Here is a 27,228-nt window from a genome sequence, read left to right on the forward strand (position 1 = left end):
GCCACAGAAGCTATTTCTATGTCTCTTTGCGTCTCTGGAACTGAGGAACATATAAAGTAAAAAACGATGGGAATTATCTCAACCAGGAAAAAAATAAAAACTGTTTCTAGCTCAGTCCGTGACCATGGTGGGACGAACTCAGATCGGACAATTTGGATCAAAATCAACCCGTTCTAAGTTCCGATTTATTCCGATTTTGACACACCATCTGTGCCTAAGAGCTAAGACTGAGAAATATTGGGCTTGGGCTTGAAATATTGTTTGGGTTCACGGATGGGCCAAGGATAAGTCCAACTTATGAAATTACTCATCTACCCGAACCATCAAGGTAGAAAAGCGGGAAAGAAAGGAGTGACCAATCATCACGCATCTATAATTAAACAATATATAAGGGAAAATTTCCTTCATCTAATAGAAACCAAAATTCATCTACACGTCTTTGCTTTCTCATTTCGTTGTATATATATAATTTTTAAAATCTGAATTTCATTGTACAATTCACACAAAAGGTACAAGCTGGCAAGACTGGGCCCATGTTTCAACAATTGCAGGAAACCCAGCATGCCTACGTGGCTACTTTCTTAGCCATGCTGGAAGAAAAAAAGAAAAAAAATAACTGATATAACACAGGAAGCTAGGAAAGGGAAGATGGAGAGAGGGAGAGAAAACTAGTGGGATGTGGTTTGAGAAATGATACGGGTATAGAGGAGTTCATTCCAAGTATCGGGTAAACCCGGTAGACACCAATGGATACAATCCGCAAACTTGTCCGGGTCGGCCTTCTGTTCATCCGTTAAAACGTTGCCTTGTCGGATGGTGTACACTGACGTGTGCGCATCCTTCCGATATTCAGAGAGTACTGTAATGTTAAGGAAATAGACAGGAACATTAATGGATCGGGTCACATTCAATGCCGAAGCAAACATCCGCCAGTCTGTACCCACATCCAATCGGGTCATATTTTGTACCGGCATCGTCTCCTTTGCACATTTGATCCCATCAGGATTGTTCCACTGCAAACTCCTATTACATGCACCGAAAAAAATTTAAAAACAATAAGAAACACTCAATTCATTGATTCACTACTCAATTTAACTTATATAAGATTGCAGTGCATTGTGGCTTTCAATCCTTACTTGATGTGAACTGGAGACATGCTATTGAAAAACACAGAGGTTTTCTTCGGATCCACATTTTCCTCTACCCAATTGGCCCATGTCCTCAAAACCCTAGCATAAACTATCGGCCGTTCGATCACATCATACTCCGTGTCGCCCTTATCGAACGATCCTCGCCTTTTTCATCAATTAGCAATAAACCACAGATTATCAATCCTCATGGCAAATTACATATACATAAGCAGAAGGGAGAGTCTATAGAATTAGGGTTTCTCCAAGCATAGTACTTACAAAACTTTCATCGTTAGACTGTTCATCCACCATACGTAAGTATTGAAGATCAAGTAGTCGACACCCTTCCAGTACTCCCCATGCTTCTTGATTGAATCAGGCATGATGATGCGATCCAAAATGCTGTGCATCCTTGGATCATCCGAGTTGGACTCCACCAAAAATGGGGCCCAATAGAACTCAACTGTAGCTTCATATTCCTTGAGAAGCATGCATGCATGATAAGCATTAGAAACTCCAGAAGCATTCAGTGGCAGTTCAACTAAAACGGACCATTTGTTTCATGTAGAAGAACTGTTTTAGGAGTTATATTTAACTTATGTTCTAAGTTATCGAATTAACTAATAATTTAATAATGAATCATGTTTTATGGGAGACTCTATGAACCCTAAAATTTAGTGTTAGTTGGAAGCAAAGTTTAGGTATCAGGTGTAATGTTTTAAGTAAACCTAATGCTTTAAGAAACTTTGGTCTCAACCTAACCTAACTAATAGCTAATAGAGAAATGTTGATTAACTGATTACCTCAGCTCGGAAAACAGAGAGCGAGCCAGACCTATTCAAGCTCTTCTTGCCTGGAGGGATTACAGATTGAACGAGGCAGACCAAGGACTCCCACTGGTTACGGTTCAGTGAGTCACCCACGAACATGAGCCGCTTCCCTCGAAGTCTCTCAAGCATCAAATTAGCACTGAACCTAAACAGATATTAACAAATTTAGATGATTTCGAGCATAAAAAAACTGGAAGTTTCTTTCTTCATTCAGAAAATTGAGATATCTTACTTGGGTAATGAACAGTCTCTTGGCTTCCATCCCCAGTTCTGATATAGAGAATCTTTTCTGCCATTCCTCATGCACGTCACTTGCGCTGTGAGGAATTCACATTCGTCTTCTTTATACAGAGGGTGAGTGACGTTATCGTAAACCCATTCTCCTGTAAAGAGATCACATTCTTCTAGTGGCACCTCAACTTTTTCAATCTCTTTATCAGAAGTTTCTTCGTTGGCCAAGATCATCTTCATATTTATGGCTTCTGCTTTTTCTTCCTTAATAGTTTCCAGCATCTCCTCAACTTTTTTGCTGGCTTGTTGAACAGTGTCATTTGAACTCGAGATTTCTTGTTGAAGTTCTTGCGTTTTGGGTGTTGAGAATGAGAATGAGAATGTTTTAAACGATTTCACGTCCTCATTATAGATGAAACTGGCAAAAAGAAAGACAGAGAAGAAAAAGATGAAGATGGAAAGAAAGTTGTTCTTGGCACCACCGCCGACTTGCTTCATATTTTGGAAGAATAGAGATGATTTCCGGCGAGGTGGCTCGAAGAGTAGAAGAATGGAAAGGTGAGAGGAGGTGAGATGGGGGAGAAGATAAATAATAAGTCTTTAAGAGAAGGAATGGATAAGAAAAAGACATAAAAATACAGATTAGGTTTAATGGAGTTCGGTGGACTGTGTTTTCCTGCAGAAGCCAGCCGGTTCTATCGTTGGGGGGAGAGGTGTCGTTTTCAGTTTTCTACATCGGATTTGACTATTTGATTCAAACGATGAACAGCTGAACAAGAGAGACAGAGTGGCAATTTCCTAAACATAACTAACCCTTTTTGATACAGTTTAATAGAACTTAGTTTTCTTCTTTTGGGATCGTTTATTAATGTTTACTTCCATAGCTTTCTTTGCTGCCTTCTCTTGGGATTGTCTTGGTCGGGTTTGTTAGAATCTGGATTTTATCCTATATAATTAGTTGAGATCAATTAGGATATGGTATATTTTATATGATATAATGACTTATCTTTTGGTGTTGGTGCGAAGAGAGTTTTTAGTTTAGTTTATCCAAAATATCAACCAACGCTCTGATGTGGCTGAAGTTTCACTGAAAGAGAAAAAGGGTAAAAAACAGTTATCTTCATTCGCAGTTGGGCAAATGACCCTTTAACCTAGCTAGCTGGATTATGCTAGTTACACTTTTTCTTACTTAAAAAAGGTGAGAAAAAAAAAAAAAAAAACTCTCCCTGGTGATCAGTGTGGAAGCATAGAAACCTGGGAGCACTAAATCTTTGAAAGCTTGTGAAATCAAACCCATGGAGCCTGCTTAATTATGGCCATAAAACTATGGATGGAGTATACAAATATGCAAGGGCTGAATTGGTGTTGTTGGTGCAAGAAATGTTTTTTAAAAAATGGGGTGCCGCCCCCCCGGGCCTCCCCCCGGGGAAAAAAAGGGGGGGGGGGGGGGGGCGGGGGGGGGGGGCCCCCCCCGCGGGGGGGGGGGGGGGGCGGGGGGGCCCCCACTGGGGGGGGGGGGGCAGGGGGGGGGGGAGCCCCCCCCGGGGGGGGGGGGGGGGAGGGAGGAGGGGGGGGGGGGGGGGGGGGCGCCCCCCCCCCCCCCCCCCCCCCCCCCCCCCTCCCCCCCCCCCCCCCCCCCCCGCGCTGTGGGGGGGGGGGCCCCCCCCCCCCCCCCCCCCCGCCCGGGCCCCCCCCCCCCCCCCCCCCCCCCCCCCCCCCCCTATGGTCTCAAACAAATAGATTTTCTTACCCCCGGGCGGGGCCCCCCCCCCCCCCCCCTGGGTTCCCCCCCGGGGGGGGGGCCTTTGGCGGGGGGGCCGGGGCCCCCCCCCTGGTGTAGTCTGGAAACCAGGGGAACCAGTACAGTCCCATTCGATGCCCTTTGGCCCCTTCAGATTGGATTGGCCTTGCTCGATGAACAACCCACTTGAGGCGATATGTATCTGATGGTATCTTGAAGAGACATCCATTTTGTTAGAATCTGAATTTTATCCTAAAAAGGAAGAGCTTTGTTGGAGCTATGGCTGTTAGTAGGCATTGGTGGTAATTAGGGAAAACATGCATAAGAGGGTTGGTGCATGCAATGCAGCTACATTAGAGGAAGATGGAGATCCAAGTCAGGGTGGTCGATGTCAATTAAATCACACAGGATGATCTGAAAACAATAACAACCGAAACATCCAAGAAATAAATATTTCGTTGATGTTTCTGTTCCAGAAGTCGCTTTATTATCCATGGGAGTGTCGATTCTGTGGACAGAAGACATGTTCACTATCCTTATTGGTTGGGAACATTTTGGTGAGGAGGGAAATTTCATCCACCGATCTGTTTGTCTGCTTTGGTTCCACAGGAAAATAAATTTTCATCCATAACTTGAAAGCCAAGATAAGGGGGAAATCAATCACATTTTTTTTTAAGGATATTAAAATACTTATATATTTATATATTTAGCAGTATTGTCCACCATAATTACAAAGTATTCGTGACCTTCAAGGGAAGGTATTAAGGGAAAGACGTGTATTTTACTATGAAGAAGACATCTAGGGGCCAAAAAAATACTAGTTTGAACTGGAAGGAGATTTAAAAATTAAGTTCTACCAGTATTTTTCCACTTTAACTGGAAAAACCAAGGATGGCCCAGGAAGCAACAAGAACGAACATTAGGTACCAACACAAACATATACATAAAAACACAGTATGTAACTTCTCTATTGCTAAACTGTGAATCTGTGATGAAATTGAGCTAACTACGTATACTTGTCTTTCTAAAACACTTGAACGTATGAAGGATTCTTGGTAGGATTCAGAACAAAAACAACCCTGAAAGAGAGGTTAAGCAAAAGACGTGTTAATTAACTCTTGGATTAACATTAATAAATCTGGGACCATATGTTTGAGAATTGAGATCACTATGTTGTTTTCAGTTTAATGGTCTGCAATCTGATCTTTCCTAATATTTCCTTGTCGTCAACCACTCCTGGGTTTTGTAGTTACCACTCTTAGTCAGAAGATTTGATCTTTAAGACTAAACGAAAGCATGCTTTGCAGTGGCTTAATATTCGAGAAAAGTAAGGAGTAAGGGATCTTTATCTCTCCCCCAGTAATCATGCAACAACTTTCTTGCTTGAGTACTCTCCTGTAATGTCGTTGAAAGGTTCAGTGGAACATCGCTTTTTTTCCAAGTTAAAGCAACGACCTGTAAAATTGCTTTTCCTTCCCTTTTTTTCTCTTTTTGTAAATATTTTTCTACAGTTCTCCAGTAAAGCCAACCTAACTAATAGATTAGGAGGTTTCTCTGACCAAGTTATGTCTTTGGAAGCACACTGAGGAAGCCTTGAAATACTAGAATTTTTCCATTTTAATTCATGCTTTTGACTTCCATCATCCTCTTTAGTAAAAAAAAATTTAAAAAGAAAACAAATAAAATCTAGGGTAATTTAATTTATTTTTTATTTTAATAAATAAGACATTTTGCCTTTGCCTCTCATGTTTAATCAAAAAGATCAAGGATACAATAGTTTTTTTAATAACTAAAAGGTCTTTATGTTACCAATGCAAGTTGATAGAGTGGTAAAGACTCATACTTCTTAGTGAAGAGGTTTATGAGTTTGACCATTTTGGACGGCATCTGTAATACCCTCATCCATCATCATATATAAAATTCTTCTACTTCAAAAGAAAAAAGAAAAAAAATTATCTATGTCTTTTCGGTTTTCTTTCTTAAACTTGTCTAGATTTTGAAGAGATGTATGAGGAAATAAAGACATTTTAGTCATTAAAAAAAATTTATGATGTGTCTTTAGTTGGTTTTTTAGGATATACAGGGAAGGTAAATGTAAAAAATTATCTATTTTTTTATAGAAAATAACTTAGGTCAAACTTGAGGCCGTCCAAATAACAATAACAACAAGAAGAAGAAAAATAAGCTTTGTCCCAACCAAATCGGGCCAGCTACATGGGTCATTGCCTTCTAATCAATTATGTTTAAGGTCATGCTAGATACAACGCCTAGGCTATGCATATCATTTCTCACCACTTCTCTTAAGGTTATCTAAGGTCTACACCCTAGCTTTTTGAGTTTCTTCAATTTGGATTATATCACTTCTCCGTCCATGAGCATTTATAGGTCTCTGTTGAACATCGTCGTGCCACCTCAAACGACTTTCCCAAAGCTTATCACTTGTGAGAGCAACTCCCAGACCAGATCTAATATGATCATTTTTTATCCTATCATTTCTAATTTTGTTATTCATCCATGTGAGCATCTTCATTATTTCTGCTACGTTGAGTTTATCTATATGATTCTTTTTAACAACCCAACACTCTGCACCATACATTATAGCTGATCAAATGACAATCCTATAGAGTTTTTCTTCAAGTTTTAATGGAATACATCGATCACACAAGACCCCGAATGCACATCTTCACTTCATCCACCCTATTTTAATTCTTTGAAAAATATCATCCTCTATGTCACCTCTTTTATTTATGATTGAACATAGGTACTTAAAAGAATATAACTCTAAGGAATTTTCTTATCATCAAATTTCACCACTTCATATTTTGTCTTTGTTCTACTTAATTTAAAACATCTTGATTCTAAAGCAGCTCTCCATGATTCTAACTTGGTTTTAATTCTCACTTGAGTCTCATCTATCAACACAATATCATTAGAAAAAAGAACATACACCAAATGATCTCATCTTGAATGTCTTTGGTTGATTCATTTATTACAAGTGCAAATAAATATGGGGTCAAAGTTGATTATTGATGTAGCCTAAATGTAATTGAGAATTCATTACTTTTTCCACCAAACCATCTATCTATGCTTGAAATGAGTAAACTACAGTTAAACTATGTAGATAATGTTGGGATTTTGTAAACCAAGACTAGCTTGATAGAAACAAACCTGATATTCTCCCATGACATTTGGACATGTTTGATAACCCACCAAGTCTTTCTACTTTGGAAAACATCGAAAACAATTTTGATGTTCTGGGAGCAAAAATAGTTTTTTAGCCATTTGATAAAACTTGCTTTTGAAGAACACTATTAGTAGGGTCTTAACAGAGTTTTTATATTTAAAATATCAAATTCCATGAATACACATATCTAAACTCTTTTATGCAAACAATTGCCGTACACGACTTCCATGAATACCAACCAAAACATGTATTATACCCATGTAGTACAATTGTCATACACGACTTATTGAGTTGAACTACTAAAAGCATACAATATGCCATGTAGGCTTATTAATTGCCACACGTACGTATCTATACCTAAACTTACTAATTATGATTGCAACTAGAGTAAAGTAAAATTAATTTTACCAAGTTGTGTTGGTTGACTGTGAAATTGATATAAAATTAATGTATACTTTTTATTAATTTATAAATCAACCTACTTTATTGTAATTGTGCATTCCATGACACCTCCTTAGTGCACTATATTGCATGGAAACATATCACATGCATTGTTAATAAACCCACAGCTCATGTACCCATCAATGATTGCATTGCAAACCTAACCATGTTCATGTCCATCTACTCATCTAGTCCCACATGAACACATGGATAGTCTCGTCCTCTAACGTTTTTTAATTTCTGACTTGCAAGGTGCAAGGTTGAGGCACGAATAGTTTACCTTTTGGTTACTAGTGGTCTTATTAAACAAGAGAGTTGAGAGCCAAGAGCCAAGAGCCAAGAGCCAAGATTCCTTGGATTTTTAAGTTGTACTTTTTATAAGTAAATTAAAACTACCTTTTCATTTAAAATGTGAAAATTATTCTAGTGATGAAAAATAATCCTGTAACAACCAAACACCTAAATTATTTTTCCTAGGAAAATTAACTTTACTTTACATCAAAATATTTGTATTACAACCAAACGAACTCTAACTAACAGGATAGCAGGTTTCTCTGAGCAAGGTCTTTCAAGTGAGGAGAGAACAGATTGACTCAAATGGTCTCAAAGCCCATGAATTATGGACTTAAACCCATAATTTGTCCCAACCCATTCCCCTTAAAGCCCGTGGTTGCTAGCTAGAAACCTGTACAGCCCAGTATGTTTTTCCCCACTCAAAGGGGAGAGTTGGCTCAGCATCTTTGAAGGGCCACAGATTCCTACAAAAGTGTCTTCTGGAAATTACTTTCTTTTGATACTTAGTTTGTTGTATTCTCATGTGGGGCAGTAGATGAATCTCTCCATGTACAGAAGGAAATTCATGTCCTTTCTTGAAATGGATAGAACAAGCATTCAACACATTGTTTAGATGTTGTTGGTCATGAAATGTCAAAAGGTTTTCCTCAGGTACAACCATGATGAGACCAGTCACAAAAATGGAGGACACGAAGACCCGGGGCCGGGGATGCATGGGTTCATGGTTCATCGTTGTCAGATGGGTTTGAACCTACAGCTGTAGAAGCCAGAGATAAGGATGGATTTCTCTCTCTCTCTCTCTCCAGTTAAAATAATCCAGAAACAGGGTACGAATTTGCAGCCACGAGATAAGGATGAATTCTCCTTCTCTTCTTCCTCCCACTTCCTCTCTCCAGTTCCTTCAAGACTGTACTGGTATCGAGATCAAAATCTCGACTGAAATTTTAATCTCGACGGTCTGTTTTGTAAAAATGAATTTCAACGTTTTTGTCGAAATGGGTGGTCAACATCTCAATTTTGACCGTACAGTACTCTGCATTAATTGGACGACGCTAAAGCATGACGTTAGTAAAGAAAAAACCCTTCGCTACTCCATGAAACTATAGATCCTTCAACTGATAGTGTTTAGGTACACAATATAATGGACAAACCCCATAACCTGCATTATTAGTGTCCTTTCTCTTCTTTTTTTACTTTTTGGGGGGTTTTATTAAATGACAATTAAGTACGATTCTGCCTTTTATCTTATGACCTGACACTGACTAAGATGTTACGAAACTTGCTCAATGGATAATGACTACAATTTCTTGGTTGCGTTTGTTTGCAAAGGTGGGGTGGAAAAATAAATGTTAGTCCCATGTGTAGGGGGTGAGGGAGAAATAAAGAAAATAAATGAATTTTATGGAAAAATATTAATTGTGGGTCTCACTATTTATTTTTCCACACTTTTTCACAAATTCTAACACATTTTGTGGGTTTTAAAAAAAAATTAAAGTGAAAAAATTGGCTTGCCACTTCACCAAACAAGTTTCCTTAAATTAAGAAAACTTATCTCTAACTTTTCCAATGGAAGCAACCAAACAAACTACATTTTTAAGATTTATAGGAAAATTTTGCTTTTTCAAGAATTTGTCTACCCTTTTTTCCCACGCCACTTTTATTCTAGCAAACAAATGCAGCCTTAGTGAAGAAGTTACAGGTTTAATCTTCCTTGACAATATATGTAATGTCTCCACCCTCTACTATAAAAGCTATTAATTAGATCAAAAGAAAAACACATCAAAATTGTTGAATCACGGGATCCTACTCGAGTTTTATTATTGATTTCATGTATGAGCTAATTTAGTGGCTCAATTGGTAAAATGTCAATACTTCAATGTCAGAGCTCGAATCTTTTTATTGTAAAGTCAAACACTCGTCTTATATTTAAATTATATCTAATTTATAAGACAAAACAAATTAGACTACCACACAATCTCACCAAGGAAGAGAGATGGCGTGTAATTTGGGGGATCATGTGGAAATAATGGTGACATATCAAAACAATAAGAGGGATTTCGGATTTCGTGCTCCTTGTGCCATTGACTTTGTTATATCCCACTTCTCTCTCACTCTCTAACAACTCCATCTTTGTTGTTTGTGTTGGGTTTTTTTTTCTCGTTATGTTACCATTAGTTACATATTTTCTTAAAGTTGTTAAACAAAACTAGCTATTATCTTATTTGTTATGTCTACTCAATGATGCTTTTAAAGTCTTTAAAATGTTACTAAACATTAAACAATGTGAACCTGTTTAGATTTGTCATCTACCTTTTTTAATTATTCGTTTTGATCAGTTGATGGATAAACAATGCTTACATAATATATCTTTTTAACAGATAAGCAAGGCTTACATAATCACATAACATATCACTTCTTTTTCTGGTATGTGATGTGTCATCCACGATCCTCATTCTAAATACAATTAAGCATCAATAAGTAGATTCGAAATCCTTGCTTCAATGCTTCAGGAAGATAAGATACTTATTAACATTTTCACTTTCTAGATGTAGCCCATTAATTATTAATGCCTCGAGATTAGTTATCGATGATCAAGTTGTTAAAAAGTTATAATTGAAGCTTATAGGGGATTGAAAAGCCAATTGGCATCGACATAGTAATATTCGATCACTGGGTATAATATGATTATCTTTTAATCAGTTCATCTTGTGTTATTCTCTTTCACATTTGAATGATGACATATGATAGACTTGTCTCATTGAAGTAACTAATAATATAATCTATGTTCTCTTTTGTTTAACAACAATAATATTAGGGTCATCTATAAGTGGGATATATATGTATATATATTAGAACGCCAAGGGACATAACCTTTGGTTAAAGGATGGTATTTAAATAGTTAAGTGGCTTCTCCATCACTCAGAAGGTGAAATTTACTCCTCTTTGCTAACAAGAAAGAGACACAGGTCCAATGTTCTTTTAGCCAAAGTGGTATCATTCATCATTCTTAGTTATGTAGTTAAGAATCTCCACTCATTCTTGAAAATAGGAATTATATATGGACAAGAATTCTCTATACATGTATAAGGATGAATTTTAAGACATTGCATGGAGGTATTATCGTTACATTTTATGAAAAAATGACCTTCATTTAACTCTATGGCACATATAATCTCATAAGTGACTATCAACCTCCGTCAAAATTATAATAAAGTCAACTAGGTCGACCAAAAGATATGCTCTGATATCCTATATCGTTGAATGTAAGGTGGTTAGGGATTAGAATCTCTTTTTTTAAGTGAGATGATTAGAAAATAGAATTTAAGTGTATATCCTACATCGTTCAATGTAAGAATCTCTTTTCTATGTAAGGTGATTAGAAAACATAATTTCGTTTTCCATGTGAGTGTAGACACAATATATATACATATATAAAAGTAAGGTGGAATCGACATTATTAGCACAAAACCCAAAATACAAATGCAAAATATCGTGCCAACAACTTTCCATTGTATTGTTAATTAATTGTCTAATGGTTTAATACAATCTTTAAACTAAAAGCATTTATAGTACTTAGAGCCCAAAAAGATTTTCTTGTTCAACTAATGTTGTCATCACCACATGCAAAAGATGCTTAAAAGGACTAACTAATTGTATTTTTTTTTTACCTCTTCTCATACTAATATTAGCTTAAAAATGATTCTATGCTATCAACAAATCGATTCTAAAAAGTCTAAAATGTCTACGAATCAATAGCTATAAATCTAGTTTTAGGAGTTAGATTTCGATTGACATCCTAACATCTTTTGTTACTTTGTTATTGATTGTTTAGATGATGTGATCTTTTCAAGAAAATATTCCAATGATTATTGATTGTAACTTAGTTTTATATTTTGGAACAAAAGAAAGTTAGATTGAATATTATGACACACGACACTACGTGAGTGAATAAAAATAAATCAATAAAGGATGTTAGACAATAGAGTCATTAATAGTCTTTTTGGTTGTTCTTTCAATAAAAAGTTTACTTGGTGCTTGATTGAAACATACAGAACAATTTAATACTCAATATTTGTACGGAAACATTTTAATAAAGTATTTTTTTTCATCCCTGATAAGACTTGGATTATTTATCATCATCCCTTACGATAAAATCACATATCAAAACTTCAGTTGAAGTGTCAAACGACAATTATGAAAATCTAGGGTTTATGAAAGTGTGTACCTTAAGAGTCAAAATATTAGATAAGTTCACAAGCATTAATCAGCATCAAGGGTAGAGAATGCTACTATACCAAAGCCCTCTCTATCCACACATTCAAAAAACACAATAAAAAGATGTAAACTTATAAGGTATGGGTTCTAGAATGCTACTATCCCAAAGCCCTCTCTATCCACACATTCAAAAAACACGATAAAAAGATGTAAACTTATAAGGTATTCTCTAGAACCCTTGACTAAATTAAGATTTATAATTCTTGTCCAAAAAAAAAAATTTCTAAAATCTGAAATGTATATCAATATATTTATGTGGTGAATATTTAAAGGATAATATCATCATGTTTCTAAAATCACAAACTCCCCTTTCATGACAAATCTTTTCCTTAAGCATTCTATCATTTGTTTTTATTCAAATGCTATATTTTGTGTGTTAGTTTTCTAATAATTTTGTTCTCACAAATTGTTAGTACTTTTTATATTTTTTTTCCTTAAATTTTTAATTCAAATAAAATAATAATTTTTACTGAAGATCATATTATTGGAAGAAGATATTTCAAGATTTTCTCTCAAATAGTCTTTCAAGTGATTTTTCCCTCTTAAAATTACTTTCTATGTTTTGTTTTCTAAAATTTGCTAATAACCATGGTATACTTTTTTAGTTTACTTCTATACAAATCAATGGGAAAGAATTTTCACCCATGATCATATTAATGATACAAAAATTTTTAGTGAAATATTAATAGTAAAAATTGTTTTGAGATTTTCTCTCAAATTTTCGTTCAAGTAATTTTTTTCTTTTAAAATTCTTGTCTATATTATAATTGCAGTATGATATTTGGGATTTTCTATTTTTCTCTCTTAAAATTCCTTTTGATGTTTTATAATATAGAATAGCTTTTAACATGCTTAGAAAATAACTATTTTAGAGCTTTTTAAATAATTTTTACAATTTATAATGAAATTATTGAAACTCACGCCGACTGTAAATTTACAACCAATGGATCAACCGATCAACAGGCTAGCAGGCCCTACTTCCGTCGGTGACAACTTTGATCCGAATTGAGAAAACGGGTCAGAACTCTGACAGCCTTGCATTTACATAGGCAGGAATATCTGGATATACCCATGAACCCATCCGGAGAAATGGGGGGGGGGAAAATTTGTCACCAATGCATTCTTTATTTAAAAAAAAAAAAAAAACAAATTATTAAAAAATAAGTTCGATTATTGCACGCAACTCTTCTTTAGGAGTTATGGGGAAATAATATTAAACAACGTTATCTTTAAGAATCCACGTCAGGAATTGGGAACTGTCGTGCTCCATTATTCTCGAGGACACGTGGGCAATAGATGGATTTTGCAAGAAACTCTGACTTTGACTTAGGTGAGCCGGTGCTGAGTCAGGAGTGAGAGAGAAAGAGGATAAAATCATGAAAAGGTTGCCTCGAAAGAAAAACGGGGAAATTATTGTGGACATTTGACGAATAATCATAAGACACGTGGATACATTTGACGGGAGCAAACTAGATGACGAAATGCTGAAAGGGACTCGAAGAAGTCGTTAGCGCTTAGCGGATTAAGCGGTGAACAGAAGACGCGAGGTAACGTCGACGCTTATCAATTCATACATAAAAAAAAATATAAAGAGAGAAGAGAAGAAGAGAAAGAAAAAAAAGCAGAAGGTGAATTGAGATGTGGGGCCCGCTACGCCCGCGTGGAATCGGAAACTCGGATGCTCATTTATCTATAAGTATCTGGGTTGAGATGTTGGTGTTTGTTAAAACCGTAGGCGTTATCCTTTCGTCACATTCCCTTTTGCTACCCTTCTCTCACCCTTCTCTTCGTCAACATGTGTGGGATACTTGCAGTTCTGGGTTGTTGTGATGATTCCCAAGCGAAAAGGGTTCGAGTTCTCGAGCTTTCTCGCAGGCAATTTCCTCTTATTCTGAGCCTACTAGCAACACATTTCTTTTCTTCCAGTTGTTCTTCTAATTTCGTGACAGAGAAAATATATCTGTCCATGTTGCCAGTTTTTTCAATCATCTTCTCTCTTATGCTGCTTCTCATGCTTATATATTGATGCATTTAAAAATGGCCACAAGTGTTTCAGCTTGTTTTTGAGCTTTGAAACCACTTACACATTCAAGAAGTGGAAGAAAAACAGTCAGAGACTTACCTGTAGTCCATAGACAAGCAAATTCTTTTCTTTTATGAGAGGGGGGAAGCCCAAGACTTACATCATTTTCTTTACTTAAATCTTGAATTAGTGACTTAGCTTTTGGTTATATGATTCCTGTATTTCATTTATGTTCTGATAAATCTTTCTGCTTAACAGCAAGCAGAGGATGTTTTTGAAAAATGCATCAACTCATATACCAATTAAGAAACTGTTAATGTTGCAGATTGAAGCATAGAGGGCCCGACTGGAGTGGGCTTTACCAATATGGAGACAATTTTTTGTCTCATCAGCGGCTGGCTATAATCGACCCCACTTCTGGGGATCAGCCTCTGTTTAATGAAGACAAGTCAATTGCTGTAACGGTACTGATCTGACTGCAGGAACAGCAACTTCACTAACAATAATTTCCTTTTTCTATTTCAAGTAATGAATCCATTGTGTTTTTTTGTACAGGTGAATGGGATGATATACAATCATGAAGAGCTGAGAAAGAAGCTGCATAATCACAAGTTCAGGACGGGTAGCGATTGTGATGTCATAGCCCATCTGGTGGGTGTCATGATTTCTGTTTTTTCTTCTTCACTTCAAAGTCTTAGCTTTTTGAAACTATGAAAATTTTAGAATTCCTGTAATTATATTCTTTTACCCTCTGGAGAGTTCCTCTGGAAATGGGTATGGGAAAGAATCCCTTCCTCCTGCTACCCATTCAACAGAAATTGCTGCTCCCCTGCTTGCTGAACTGGATTTAATCTTGCTTTGACAGTATGAGGAGTATGGAGAAGACTTTGTGGACATGTTGGATGGAATATTCTCATTCGTGATACTGGATACCCGAGACAACAGCTTCATCGTTGCTCGAGATGCCATTGGAGTTACTTCTCTCTACATTGGCTGGGGACTTGATGGTAAATCTCGATCAGTTCATTGTCTACTTCCTACTACAGATTTGAATATCTTTCTTCTTAATTCTAATTTCCTGCTATTTTTTTTTCAGGGTCAATTTGGATTTCATCTGAAATGAAAGCTCTCAACGATGATTGTGAACATTTTGAGTGCTTCCCTCCTGGTCATTTGTACTCGAGCAAGGCAGGTGGGATGCGAAGATGGTACAATCCACCTTGGTTCTCAGAGGCTGTTCCATCAACTCCATATGATCCACTAGTCCTCAGACGGGCCTTCGAAAATGTGAGACTACTGAACTAGATCCTCAAAGTTGCAAGAGACATTCTATAGTTTTTCTAGAAGAACGATCTCTTTCTTGTCGATCAGATTAGTTCAGCTCACTCATCTGATATGTAACTTTCTTTGCTTGAATTCTTGCAGGCTGTTACTAAGCGGCTAATGACTGATGTACCCATTGGAGTGCTGCTATCAGGGGGCCTAGATTCATCACTAGTTGCTTCGGTAACTGCTCGCCATTTTGCTGGCACAAAAGCTGCCAGACAGTGGGGAGCACAACTTCATTCTTTCTGTGTTGGCCTTGAGGTATTTTTTCATGATATGGAGAAGCTATGAAGTTCAAGTATTGGTTTGTGGGATAGTTTTTAAGACTGTAATTCCTTGTGTTGCTCAGGGCTCCCCTGATTTGAAGGCTGGAAAAGAAGTTGCTGAGTATTTGGGAACTATTCATCATGAATTTCACTTTACAGTTCAGGTAATTGATCTAAGATTATTTTCACTCTCCAGTTCAGTTAGAAGGATATAAGCATTCTTTGTTCTTATAGATGAAACCTAAACATAAAGCTTCCTCTGTATTGACTTGGGCATGTGTAGGATGGTATCGATGCCATTGAGGATGTCATCTACCACATTGAATCATATGATGTGACCACAATCAGGGCAAGTACCCCTATGTTTCTGATGTCTCGCAAGATCAAATCACTGGGAGTGAAGGTGGTCCTATCTGGAGAGGGCTCTGACGAAATATTTGGTGGATACTTGTATTTTCATAAGGCGCCAAACAAGGAAGAGTTCCACCGTGAGACATGCCACAAGGTAAACTTCAGGAGATGAACACATGTACTACAAAAATCATTTCCAATTTCAATTTGTATATTGATAAACTAACTCTGAAATCTGTTTTTTTTTTTCTTCCAATGTCACAGATAAAGGCCCTTCACAAATATGATTGCCTGAGAGCCAATAAAACTACTTCAGCTTGGGGTCTAGAAGCTCGGGTCCCCTTCTTGGATAAGGAATTTATCGACGTCGCAATGAGTATCGATCCCGAGTGGAAAATGGTATGTGGATGCAGATATTGTACACATTGTCCTTCAGAATTTTGAAATTTGAATTTGATAAGATCGCTCTGAATTTGCCTTTGCTATACTAGATTAAAAAGGACGAGGGACGGATGGAGAAGTGGATAATCAGGAATGCGTTTGACGATGAAGAACATCCTTATCTGCCAAAGGTCAAGCATATATAATTATCAGCTTCACAAACTGTTGCTTGATCACATTGATTACTAACAGTTTGTTCACTGTTCTGCAGCATATACTATACAGGCAGAAGGAGCAATTTAGTGATGGTGTTGGCTACAGTTGGATCGATGGGCTTAAGGAGCATGCAGCTAAGCATGTAACTTCTCTCATAATCTACTTATCTATCTAACCGTGTTATGTGTTTGCCACTGTCTCAGACTCTTTTCCCTGTATTAGGTGACGGATAGAATGATGTTTAATGCAAAGAAAATCTTCCCACATAACACACCTACCACAAAGGAGGCTTACTACTACAGAACCATCTTTGAGAGGTTCTTCCCTCAGGTTAGTATTAGAAGTTAGAGCAGATATCTGATTAATTATGTTAATTAGATGAACTTTTTAAAAGAGTAGCACTAATGTATCTCATTACATGATTCTACAGAATTCAGCACGTTTAACAGTCCCTGGCGGCCCAAGTGTGGCTTGCAGTACTGCCAAAGCTATTGAGTGGGATGCAGCTTGGTTGAACAATCTTGACCCTTCAGGGAGGGCTGCATTGGGAGTCCATGATTCTGCTTATGATCCACAGCTACCCAATGGAAATGAGGTTGCAAATGTACCAGAGAAAATCATAGACGATATTTCAAGAATGGTGGAAGCGAATGGCCTGGGCGTCGCAATTCAAAGCTAGTATCTTTGTCAAAGCAGGATTCATACAAGAATCTGCAGTTAGACGAGCTCTGTTTTTAGAAATCTTTTTTCTTTTTTTTGTGTGTGTAATCCTAATCATCCAATGTAGGCAAGGAATTTGTCCAGAGTCCCACGAAAAGAATCTACATTGTTGTTATATATATAAACATATAGATATCTTGGTTGAATAAGATTTGTGTATTGCTCTGTATCTGATTCCAGAGGTTCAAACCTGATGATCACTTGATGTCCCTTCTTCATTTACAAAGGAACCCCCCCCCCCAGCTGTGCTTAATTAAACAGGGTACAATAGAAGATACTTTTTCTTTTGACATCAGCCACCCAGAAACAGCTCTGTTACCCCCAAGAAGTTTTCATCCAGTTATGCAACGACCAGGGAAAGCTAAAAGGAAAGAAAGAAAGAAATAAAGAACAGTAAAAGATTGCTGAAGGTTTTGAACCTGAGCACTTACAAATCTTTTGAACCTTTCAGACGCATTGACTTTGTGGATTTCCACACAAGAAATAAATAGGAAAGACCAAATTGGCTAAACTAAATCAGTCTAATTCATTTCAACAGCGTGAGGAGATCCCATGTCATATATTATCCAAATCTTCTTCTGTTAATCTGTAGAAGGGCTGGTAACTGGCAACTGGTAACTGATAAGCATCAAGCAGTTACTAGATTCCGGAGTAACTAACTAGAAGTCTAGAAGAGGCAGCTTAGAAGAACAATGATGTGTAGAAAAGCTCATTCCAAGTATCGGGTAGGCCTGGTAGACACCAATGACTACAATCAGGAGTGCGGTCTGGAGTATAGATGGAAGGGTGAGCATCTTTTCTGAGCTGAGACAATGTCGTGATGTCCATCAGATACACTGGAGAGTTCATATCCTTCAACACAGACAGAGTCACCTTCATTTGATCTGGGTATGGCCCCGGATACATTTCTCCGTCCAGCGGTGTTTTCTCGCCGTAACAGGTCCGTGAAGCCGGAGCATCACTGTTCCATTCAGTAGGACTGCACCATACAACAAACCAAACTCAATTGGGTGGACAAACTCACAAAACTGCTGCTGCTACTACCATTACATTACCATATATGTATTATCATCAAACACACAAACAAACAAACTTATGCTTTGGTTTGAGTTGTGTTGACCAGATGAAAACCCAGACCCAAGCCCAGGACTTGAGATGGGCCTAGCCCATAAAGCAATTGGGCTGGACCAATCAAAGTCCTACTCATCGATGCTGTTCCCTTTTCATAGAAAACAAGAACAAAAAAAGCTGAACAGGAGTTAGGTCAGTGACAGGATACGATACACATGCATGTGCGTGTGGACCGGTTGGCAGAACTACCCTTGAAAAGAGCAAAATGTCGTATTGAGAACAGAACAGAACATAAAAGTTGGAATCCACAATATTATTACCACCGACTGATTATTTTATATGGGTGGAGAATGGGTGACTTTGCTTCAATCCTCAAGCATGATGGTCAAACAAGTCACTTTGGTCCATTGGATCGAAATTTTTTGATATTGACATTGAAATTCAATGGTCGAAATTTCAGATCCAACCGACCGAAATCTTACTTGATCGTCATGTATTGGATTACCCGATCCATGCATAATGAGAGGAAACTCCCTAAACCCTAAAAAATACCTCTTCCAACAACACATCATGTGACATGGGGACCTCTTATGAAAACTGTGCCTGTCTTGTAAAGTATTGACAATCGTAGATTGTGTTGTTTAAATGTGTAATACATGTTAAGCAGAATTTGCAATCCTCAGATGAAGATCTAAGTCGAGATTAACTGAGTTTTTTTTTTTATCTCAACCGTTTATTTTCAACGGTCGAGATAAATAATCTTAACTAAAATCTCAATTCGATAGACTGCAAATTCAATTTTGAAGCCAAATGGTCATGTGCATTTATCGAAGCAAATTCAGGTGTGTAGGTATGGATTTTAAAACCCACAAAAACTCCGAATCCAATCCTCTTAGGTGGGGTCATTTCCATGTGAAATTGTGCCCCTACTATGAGGGTTCGTGCTTCAATGTTGCTACGCAAGCACGGCACAGCCTATGGTCGAGATTTCAAGATTCCAATTTTAATCGTCTATTCCGTAAAAATAGATTTCAATCTATTGCGAAATGGACGATCAAGATCAAAATCTCAATGACTGTAGGCAAACCAGACCGTGATTCTGTTCAGTTTAGCTTTTCAAAAATTCAAACTCGAATCCCCTAGTTGGGTCCAAATCCTGTTTGATCTGACATTCTCAAGGGCTAATCGATCAGACCTTGATTGACTCTACCCTCACTAAAGTCTCCATAGACAAATTTTCTTTTGATCAATTCAGTCATATATATTGCTGGTCCATTTGGAACAATCACAATTCAGACATTCCGACCGAATTTGACCAGGTTTTGTGGTTTGGCTTCTGATAGATATTCTGAGTTTGGTGGGTTTAGGGTTTTAAGGGAATCAAAACTTACTTGTAGTGTTGAGGAGAGATGCCTTGGAAGAACACCCGAACCTTAGATGGATCAACACTGGTGTCAACCCACTTAGCCCATGTTCTCAATCCTCTCTCGAACGCAACAAAACGATCCATATCTTGATACAGAGTCCCTCCTGATTCCATGTAGTCCCACCTGCAAACTTAAATTCTCTCATCACCACTCAAATTTACATTCTAAGTGAGAAAAAAGAAAAAGAAACTAAAGAACAAATTGTATGTCTATACGAACCCTTGAAGAGAACTATAGTGAAGCCACCAGTGACCGGAATTAAAAGACAATACATCAGCATCTTTCCACTGGTTAGCATTAGCAGAGATTTCCTCCAATTTCAGAATTCGCTTCCCTTGCTGTGCGTCTATGTCCACCAGATATGGTGCTTTATAGTATGACAAGGTCACCCCATATTCCTGATGAATGAACAGATGCACTATATATATATATATAGTCTCAGTCAAGGCTGCTCAGAATTCCTTTAAACCTAAATCCAAAGACTCCCTTAAAGAACTTTACTTACTAAGAACTTGAAAGTGTACAAGGGATCCTCCCTTAGCAATTGAGTGGGTGACTGTGGAATCCGGATGGAAATCATACAAATCAAAGATTCCCATTGTTCACGACCCAGTGAGTCTCCCACAAACATCACAGTCTTCCCCTTCATCCTCATTAGAAAATCAACCCCATTGAACCTTCCACCATGTTAATTAATCAGATGAGCTTCAGACCAATAAACAAGGGAAATTAGATTGACAACAAAAAAGAAGCTTTTTTACTTCTTGTAATTGTGTACCTGGGAAGCTCGCACTTGTTGGGCTGCCATCGATATCTAAGGTAATTTGAATCAGGTCGACCGTAAGTCTGGCAATTGAATTCTGGGTCGATGATAGGACACGCAGATGATTCGTACATTGGGTATATACCCTCGTCGTCGAGAACCCATTTCCCAGAGAACAAGTTGCAGCTGGTTTGATTGGCTTGAAGGGCCGGTGGTTTCCTCAAGAGGTGGGAGTTGTGGTGGTGCTTCAATCCCACCAGTAGAGCTGATGAGGCTGTACGGGCAGCTACCAGAATCAGATAAAGAATCATAGAGCAAGACCCACTTCCAAAATAAATCGACGGAATGGCAACAGATGCCATTCTAGAAAGAAAAAAAAATCACAGGACTCTGGGTTTAAATCGTTTGAGAGAAAAACGGGTAGTGTGCAGTAGAGAAAGGGAAGGGATGGGGCCTAGATTCCTGGGGGTTCTATCGTAGAGAGAAATAGAGAAGAAGATTGGGATGGTCTGGACTCTGGGGTTAAATAGTTGTTTTCTATTTCTTCTTCTAAAAGATAGGATATCAGCTATGGTCTACTGGGTAAGCAGCTGCAAGACAAGTTTCACAGGACCTCTAAGCTGAGCTGAAGCATGTAATGGTGGCGGAAGAGACTGATGGGGTAGATGTTGAATGGCCGTTCTAGTCTTTCCTCGCCATGGATTGATGATGACTATTGCCCTATTGCCCCCATTTCGGAGTACAGACTACAGAGTTCAGTTCAGATCGACACAGTGGGTTCCAGCTGGTTTCAGGTTGGTTTTGGGCCGGTTGGCTTTGGGGGTTTAACTGGGTTTAATCGTTTTGGATTGGATCGAACATGTAATAATACCATGAAGATTGGAAGGCAAAATGAGAATTCTGATATACACCAAATTAGCTTGTAGATAAGGGAGTCTTTTTCAGGGAAACACAAGGCTATACCAATACGTTAGAGAGAACCACACAAGGTCTGAGGAATCAAATCAGGTTGTCGACCATATATAATCATGGTCCATATCACACATGCCCTTTGGGAATCCTCTTTTGGAAAGGACCTTCTGCAATTAAATCATCTTTTCTCTTTTGAGGTTCAAATAATAAAGGTTCACACATACATGAATTCATTCAGGGCTTTAATTATTTATTCCTAAGTAAACGATGGAAGATCCAATTTTAAATTTTAAATTGGAAAAGACAAGAAGAAAGACGGGATTTTTTATTTTTTTTCCTTCATGAATGTTAGACCACGAATACCCTCAACCAGGGCTAGGTTTCTATGCTGTATGGCAGTGGTGAAGAACCACCTAGTCCAAAAAAGAATCAACAAATGATGAGGGGAGAGGAAAGTAATGTAATACTTAGCTTTATTACTTACTTTCCTTCGACAACACATACAGAACTTCAGCACTTGTTTATTGAACAGCTGAAATTTGAACGAATTGGAAATAACTCCAACATAAGGGAGAATTGCAACTGAATCTCTATGTTCTTGTCGTGGGAATATGTACCAGGTATATGACCTTTTCTTTACTTCATTCGATTCCTTGATGCATCCTCCCCAAAAAAAAAAAAAGTTCTTGATGCCTTGGTTTAAGGTTTAGAACAGAGAATCACAATCTTAATGTCCTTTTTTAACATGCTATCCACCTTCCGTTTCCTATTGGCTAACCGTAGGGGTGCAAGTTTAGCCCTTACGGCTCTGACCTGTCCTGAGCCCAAATAGGGCTTGGGCTCAAGATTTTGGCCCTAAGAGCGGATTAGGGCCAAAATATTTTGACCTGTCTAGGGCCAAGGGCGGCCGAGATTACTCTTTGGTCTGCCTCTGCCTGATTATAGCCCTAATTTTTTTCACGATGTTTTATCTCAATGAATTAGGAATAAGGACAAGAATAGGGCTAAGACTAGAGACAGGACCAATCAAGGCTAGGAACAGGGTTAGGGTCAGGACAATCAGGGACAAGGTCAGGGTCAGGGCCAATCAAGGTGTGAATGAGTTTGACTTGGCCCTATAGGGCTTAGGGTCAAGGACAATCATCCTTAGCCCTAAATTAGGGTCAGAACATAAATGAACTTAAATTAGAATATATAAGGCTAGGCTTGGGATTGCAAAAGCCCAGTCCAGTCCGACCCCTGTTGCAACCCTAACCGTGCAAAATACATCACCAATATACACATTGGGGGAATAAAACCAATATATATCACTCATTCTAATTAAATGTCAAAATCGTTTCATTATCCGAATTATTTTCTCAATATTCATGATGCCAAAACTTCCAATGCGAAGTATTGTATGGGAAACATAAGGCAGTATCCACTGAACCTGACTTTTATGCAATGGAACTGCTTTTCCTTGTTGCAAACGTAATGGAAACCGCTTGCCTGGCTTCAAAATTGGAGGATTGACATGAATAGGAGGTCAAGTTTTATCCTTGAATAACTACAACAATGTCAGCTACAAGGCCGGGCTATTAAAATACAAAACAAAAAGAAAAGGCTAGCAAAGGAATCTCTCGTTAAAAAAGCCTTGTTGAAACTTGAAACTTATTTACCGGATTGGCTGCATACACATTCCTCCACCCCTATACAAAAATGAAAATTTGCCCCAAACAAGACCTTCCTCTCTCGAATTGGACCAAAAAAAACAAGAAATTTATACATCTACCCCATAGATAATGTATATTCTTGGCCCATTCTCATGAAGAGTGAAAACTCTCCGCGGTCAGCACTCTATTTCTTCCTTTACTTTTTCTTGGTATAAATTTCTTTCTTCCAGTAATTTCAGATATCTGACCAGATAACCCCCTTTATCTACAAGCCTCCAATTTTGGTCAGTCAGTACTATCTAATAGAATTCTCCAGTCATTTGTGATATACTTGTAGCCTAAAAACGGCATCAGCCACCAGTTAGTGTGTAAAAGAGATGTCTCCCCCTGGCTAAGTCTTCCGACGCGTATAATATTTGATGCAGCTACCATCATGAAGGTCTCCATCTTGTTTTCTTTCATTGACTTCATCTACCAAGCACGGAATATCGGGGGCACTTCGGCACTGAATAGATTACAATTAATAAATGCATTAAAAGGTAAGTATTTTAGAAGTCAGTACAGTGACCTGCAATGAATGGTAAAATAGTGAATGATTCAAAATAGGAAGAACAAATTACCAACACAGCAGGGTATGTATCGATCAAGAGACACTCACTGCTGCAGTTGCCGTTGCCTGCACCAACACTGGAAAGATCACCACTGGTCAGAAGCAGAAATGTCATGGCAATATTTTAATAGCAACACTGGAGTAGATACCAAACACCCAACAAGTATGATCTATAAGGGCATTGTAGTTGACTATTATACAAGAGTAGGAAAGGCACTTAATCACACAATATATACTAGGAATGGGACTCATATCAACAATGAAAAGAATTGAGAACACAGAATGATATATGTCATTATTGTTTGACATTTAATAGGAAGCACAGATAGTTTATTAAGGGAAAAAGGTTCCTGCCAAGCTGTATGGTGACTGTGCCCAGACAGGAAAAATGACAGCTGTGACCCTAGTAAAAGGAAAATATCCCAACCGTGCTTGATGCTCCCATGTTCCCTACAATTGGCACTGGTGCTGGTACAGGGACCACAAAGCCCAGCAATGATCTTCATCCCTCAAAAGATTTTTCTTTATGTTTTTTTAAAAAGAGCAAAAATCAACAGGACTATTGAGATCTGACGATGAGAACTGAAATTTGCAAACTTAGCATGAAGCACCTTGCTCAACGGCAAACTACCAATACATTAGCAAGCTTAGGGCAGTAAGCGACACGGAAGATCAATTGGCCATGCAAGGGGATTGGCAGATTGGGTTATTTGTAATCTTCCATTTTTCGTCCTTCAATTTTTATAATGTTTTCAGTGAAGTGAGGTTCACTCATCATAAATGTTTTTACAAGACAATGAGAAAAATTGCAGAATCACGATGCAGGTTAAGCTCTTCAAAAAGTGAGGGGAGAGACCGATGCTAACCTCTGCACTTCCCTGATGACCACAGTTTCCTCCCCTGCAAGAAGTTCGAACCTATTAGCAATCCCTAACTCCCACTCAAACCGCAGAAATTCCCAACTATAGTTCTCCCCAGGTACCCTAAATTTTCCAAAGCCCAAACCACCGTCAGACTTATCTGCAAATCTGACTGATCATTCCTTATACCCTCCTAACAAAACAGTCAAGTCTGGTAAAATTCTGAGCATTAGAAACACTAGATTCCTCTTTGATTCCATTTTCAAAAAACCTGGAGACCAAACCTAATCTGCAGTTTCTTTAAATTCAACAATAATTTACCATCAACAGAATACCAAACCCTCACAGATAAATTCCTCCACATTAACATAATCCAACCCCATCATTAGACATAGGTTCTACCAAACCATAGCCCTATTTTGACCTAACCAAGCTTACCAGTTCATCTCAGATCCTAGATATTTGCTCATAATTGTATCCCCCCCCCCCCCCCCAAAAAAAAAAAACTACATCACAATGTGCTTTAGTTGGTTTGTGGAAATGTCAGATCTGAGATTTTTTTTTTTGGGACAAGTGATTTTTGTATTAGAAATAGAGAAGGTAACTAGGCACTCTCGTGAGAACCCCAACTCAGGGAAGAATTCCCAATTACAATTAAATCCTGTAATATAATTCAGATTCTGCATCATTATAGATAAGGTCCATTAATTCTATATAGGCTCCCACTCCACTTGGGCAAGTCCCAGCTGAACATCTGCCATGAAGTTTGCGGGCTGGTTCAGTTCCTCCACACATGCACATATTTCCTTTTAGAGATTACACCTCCCAAGGCCTTGGGTTCTCCCATTGTTCATGACAATTGCTAAGTTGCTAACTTTGAGTCTGATCTTATAGAAACATCCAAAAACCCCTATTCCAAACAGATCTATAATCCTTTATGAATAGCTTGCATCTCCATTAGAACCAACAGTTCTTGCTCATTCCTGCAAAAGTCATTATAGATGCTCCCACTTCCCTTCTTATGAATCCTCCATAAGCTGCTCCCAAATTGACTAAAGCCCCATCGCAATGCAAAGCCACCGCATGCTGTGCAGGTCTAAACCAGGAGCAAACTCTAGGCATTTTTGTCCTCCACTCAATTTGTATGTTCCACTTCACAGCTAATTAAAAGGCCTTAGGGTTTCACTCACTGGTAATGGAATAGCTTCATGTTTTGTCTTGGAATCAGCTACTATTGCTGCCACAATCTGCTCTTTTGTCCCTGACTTGTTTCTGAAAATTCTGAAATTCCTATCACTCCACAGGTGCTGAATGGCTAAAGAGACAGCCAGTTTAGCTACAACCCTACTGTCACCTCTACATATGTTTAATTCACCCATAGGGGCAGCAACGGTCACACCGATCCATTTCCATCTCTCATTAGAAAGCATCTTATAGATGTTGCTCCATACCAAGAAGCTAAGATTGCACTGGAAGAACAGGTGATTACTAATTTCTCTACCTACCCAATAAAGGCAGCATTGTGATTGCATATGGATATCTATTCTAGCCAAGTTATCCCATGTCGCTAGCACATTTCTAATGCATCTCAAAGCAGTGAAAGACTGTCTTGAAATATTATTTGTGAATAAAACCACCTTCCACAAGTCAACCTCTCGAGTTCTCTTTTAGATGGACTCCCAAGCTTATTAGTAGTGAATTCCCTTTAGCATTTCCCTTCCAGACCCCTAATCTCTTTGCTTCGGGGTCAATCTCTCCACCTGTGTGGTAGCTCTCTCCTTACATCTAGCAAGACAGTGTCCACCTATGCAGCTCTTCGGCCCTTCCTTTGTAAAAAGTTTGTCTACCATCTCCATATGTATCCTGCATCAAGCCTGGTTCTATTCCCAAATCCCTAAATCAGAATGCCCCTTTGGTGGCAGTTGTCCAGTCAAATACAAGTACTCCACTGAGATGTTGAATGAGAGCTTCAGCCTTGTTCCTGTATTTTAGTATCTTCCTCCAAACCCAGCGACAATTTTGTGGTGGCTTTACAATCCAATTGTATCCTGCTTTAAATATCTACGGCATACCCAGTGTACCTAAATACTTTCTTTCTTGGAAGCGACCAGATTTGCTTCAGAATACCTGCCATGTTCATGCCTTTGATATGTAAATCCCTAGGCCTCACTCTTTCTTTGGTTTGCATATGCATCCCATGACAATAAATGCAGCTATCTTTTAAGTGAAGGTCCAGTCCAAAGAAAATTTGAGAGGACGGATTGTAGCTTCTTAGTCACATTCTTAGGGATCCAAATTTCTAGCCCAGTAGATATAGCACTCTTGAAGAACTGAATTTAAGAGCTGCAAACTTCCCCTATAAGATAGAAACCTAGTATTCCACCCCTCTAGCCTCTTTTGCACTTCGCCAATCATGGTTGTGCAATTTGCTCTAGATAACTAGCCTGAAAGGAAAAGTGGTGCACCCAAATACCCCATAGGTAATTTGGTTCCAGATAAGCCCATCAAATCCAGAGGTAGCAGT

At 38.3% G+C, this 27,228-nt stretch overlaps 3 protein-coding genes across 3 annotated transcripts; 1 reads left to right on the forward strand and 2 right to left on the reverse strand.

Annotated features, from left to right (window-relative positions):
- Nucleotides 1-444: 444 nt before the first annotated feature.
- LOC149028171 (xylan O-acetyltransferase 1-like) lies at nt 445-2,758 on the reverse strand. Its single transcript, XM_089147792.1, has 5 exons — nt 2,193-2,758; nt 1,934-2,105; nt 1,410-1,609; nt 1,137-1,295; nt 445-1,023 (listed from the first exon to the last, which is right to left on the reverse strand). The coding sequence occupies exons 1-5, from the start codon at nt 2,687-2,689 to the stop codon at nt 669-671; spliced, it is 1,383 nt and encodes a 460-aa protein (XP_089003918.1). The 5' UTR covers nt 2,690-2,758; the 3' UTR covers nt 445-668.
- An 11,071-nt stretch (nt 2,759-13,829) lies between these two features.
- LOC149028172 (asparagine synthetase [glutamine-hydrolyzing] 1-like) lies at nt 13,830-17,578 on the forward strand. Its single transcript, XM_089168964.1, has 13 exons — nt 13,830-14,001; nt 14,475-14,613; nt 14,705-14,800; nt 15,015-15,156; nt 15,246-15,436; nt 15,575-15,736; nt 15,825-15,905; nt 16,025-16,246; nt 16,357-16,491; nt 16,584-16,664; nt 16,745-16,831; nt 16,912-17,019; nt 17,120-17,578. Exons 1-13 carry the CDS (start codon nt 13,922-13,924, stop codon nt 17,366-17,368), a joined length of 1,773 nt encoding a protein of 590 aa, XP_089025090.1. The 5' UTR covers nt 13,830-13,921; the 3' UTR covers nt 17,369-17,578.
- A 74-nt stretch (nt 17,579-17,652) lies between these two features.
- Nucleotides 17,653-21,777, reverse strand: LOC149028173 (protein PMR5-like). The gene is made up of 5 exons (XM_089168976.1): nt 20,686-21,777; nt 20,413-20,584; nt 20,127-20,305; nt 19,872-20,030; nt 17,653-18,388 (listed from the first exon to the last, which is right to left on the reverse strand). The coding sequence occupies exons 1-5, from the start codon at nt 21,030-21,032 to the stop codon at nt 18,091-18,093; spliced, it is 1,155 nt and encodes a 384-aa protein (XP_089025102.1). The 5' UTR covers nt 21,033-21,777; the 3' UTR covers nt 17,653-18,090.
- Between the last annotated feature and the right edge of the window lie 5,451 nt (nt 21,778-27,228).

Source organism: Hakea prostrata, chromosome 1 (assembly GCF_041222555.1).
Source record: "Hakea prostrata isolate BN-2017 chromosome 1, UWA_Hpros_2, whole genome shotgun sequence".
In the NCBI taxonomy this organism is placed as follows: Eukaryota; Viridiplantae; Streptophyta; class Magnoliopsida; order Proteales; family Proteaceae; genus Hakea; species Hakea prostrata.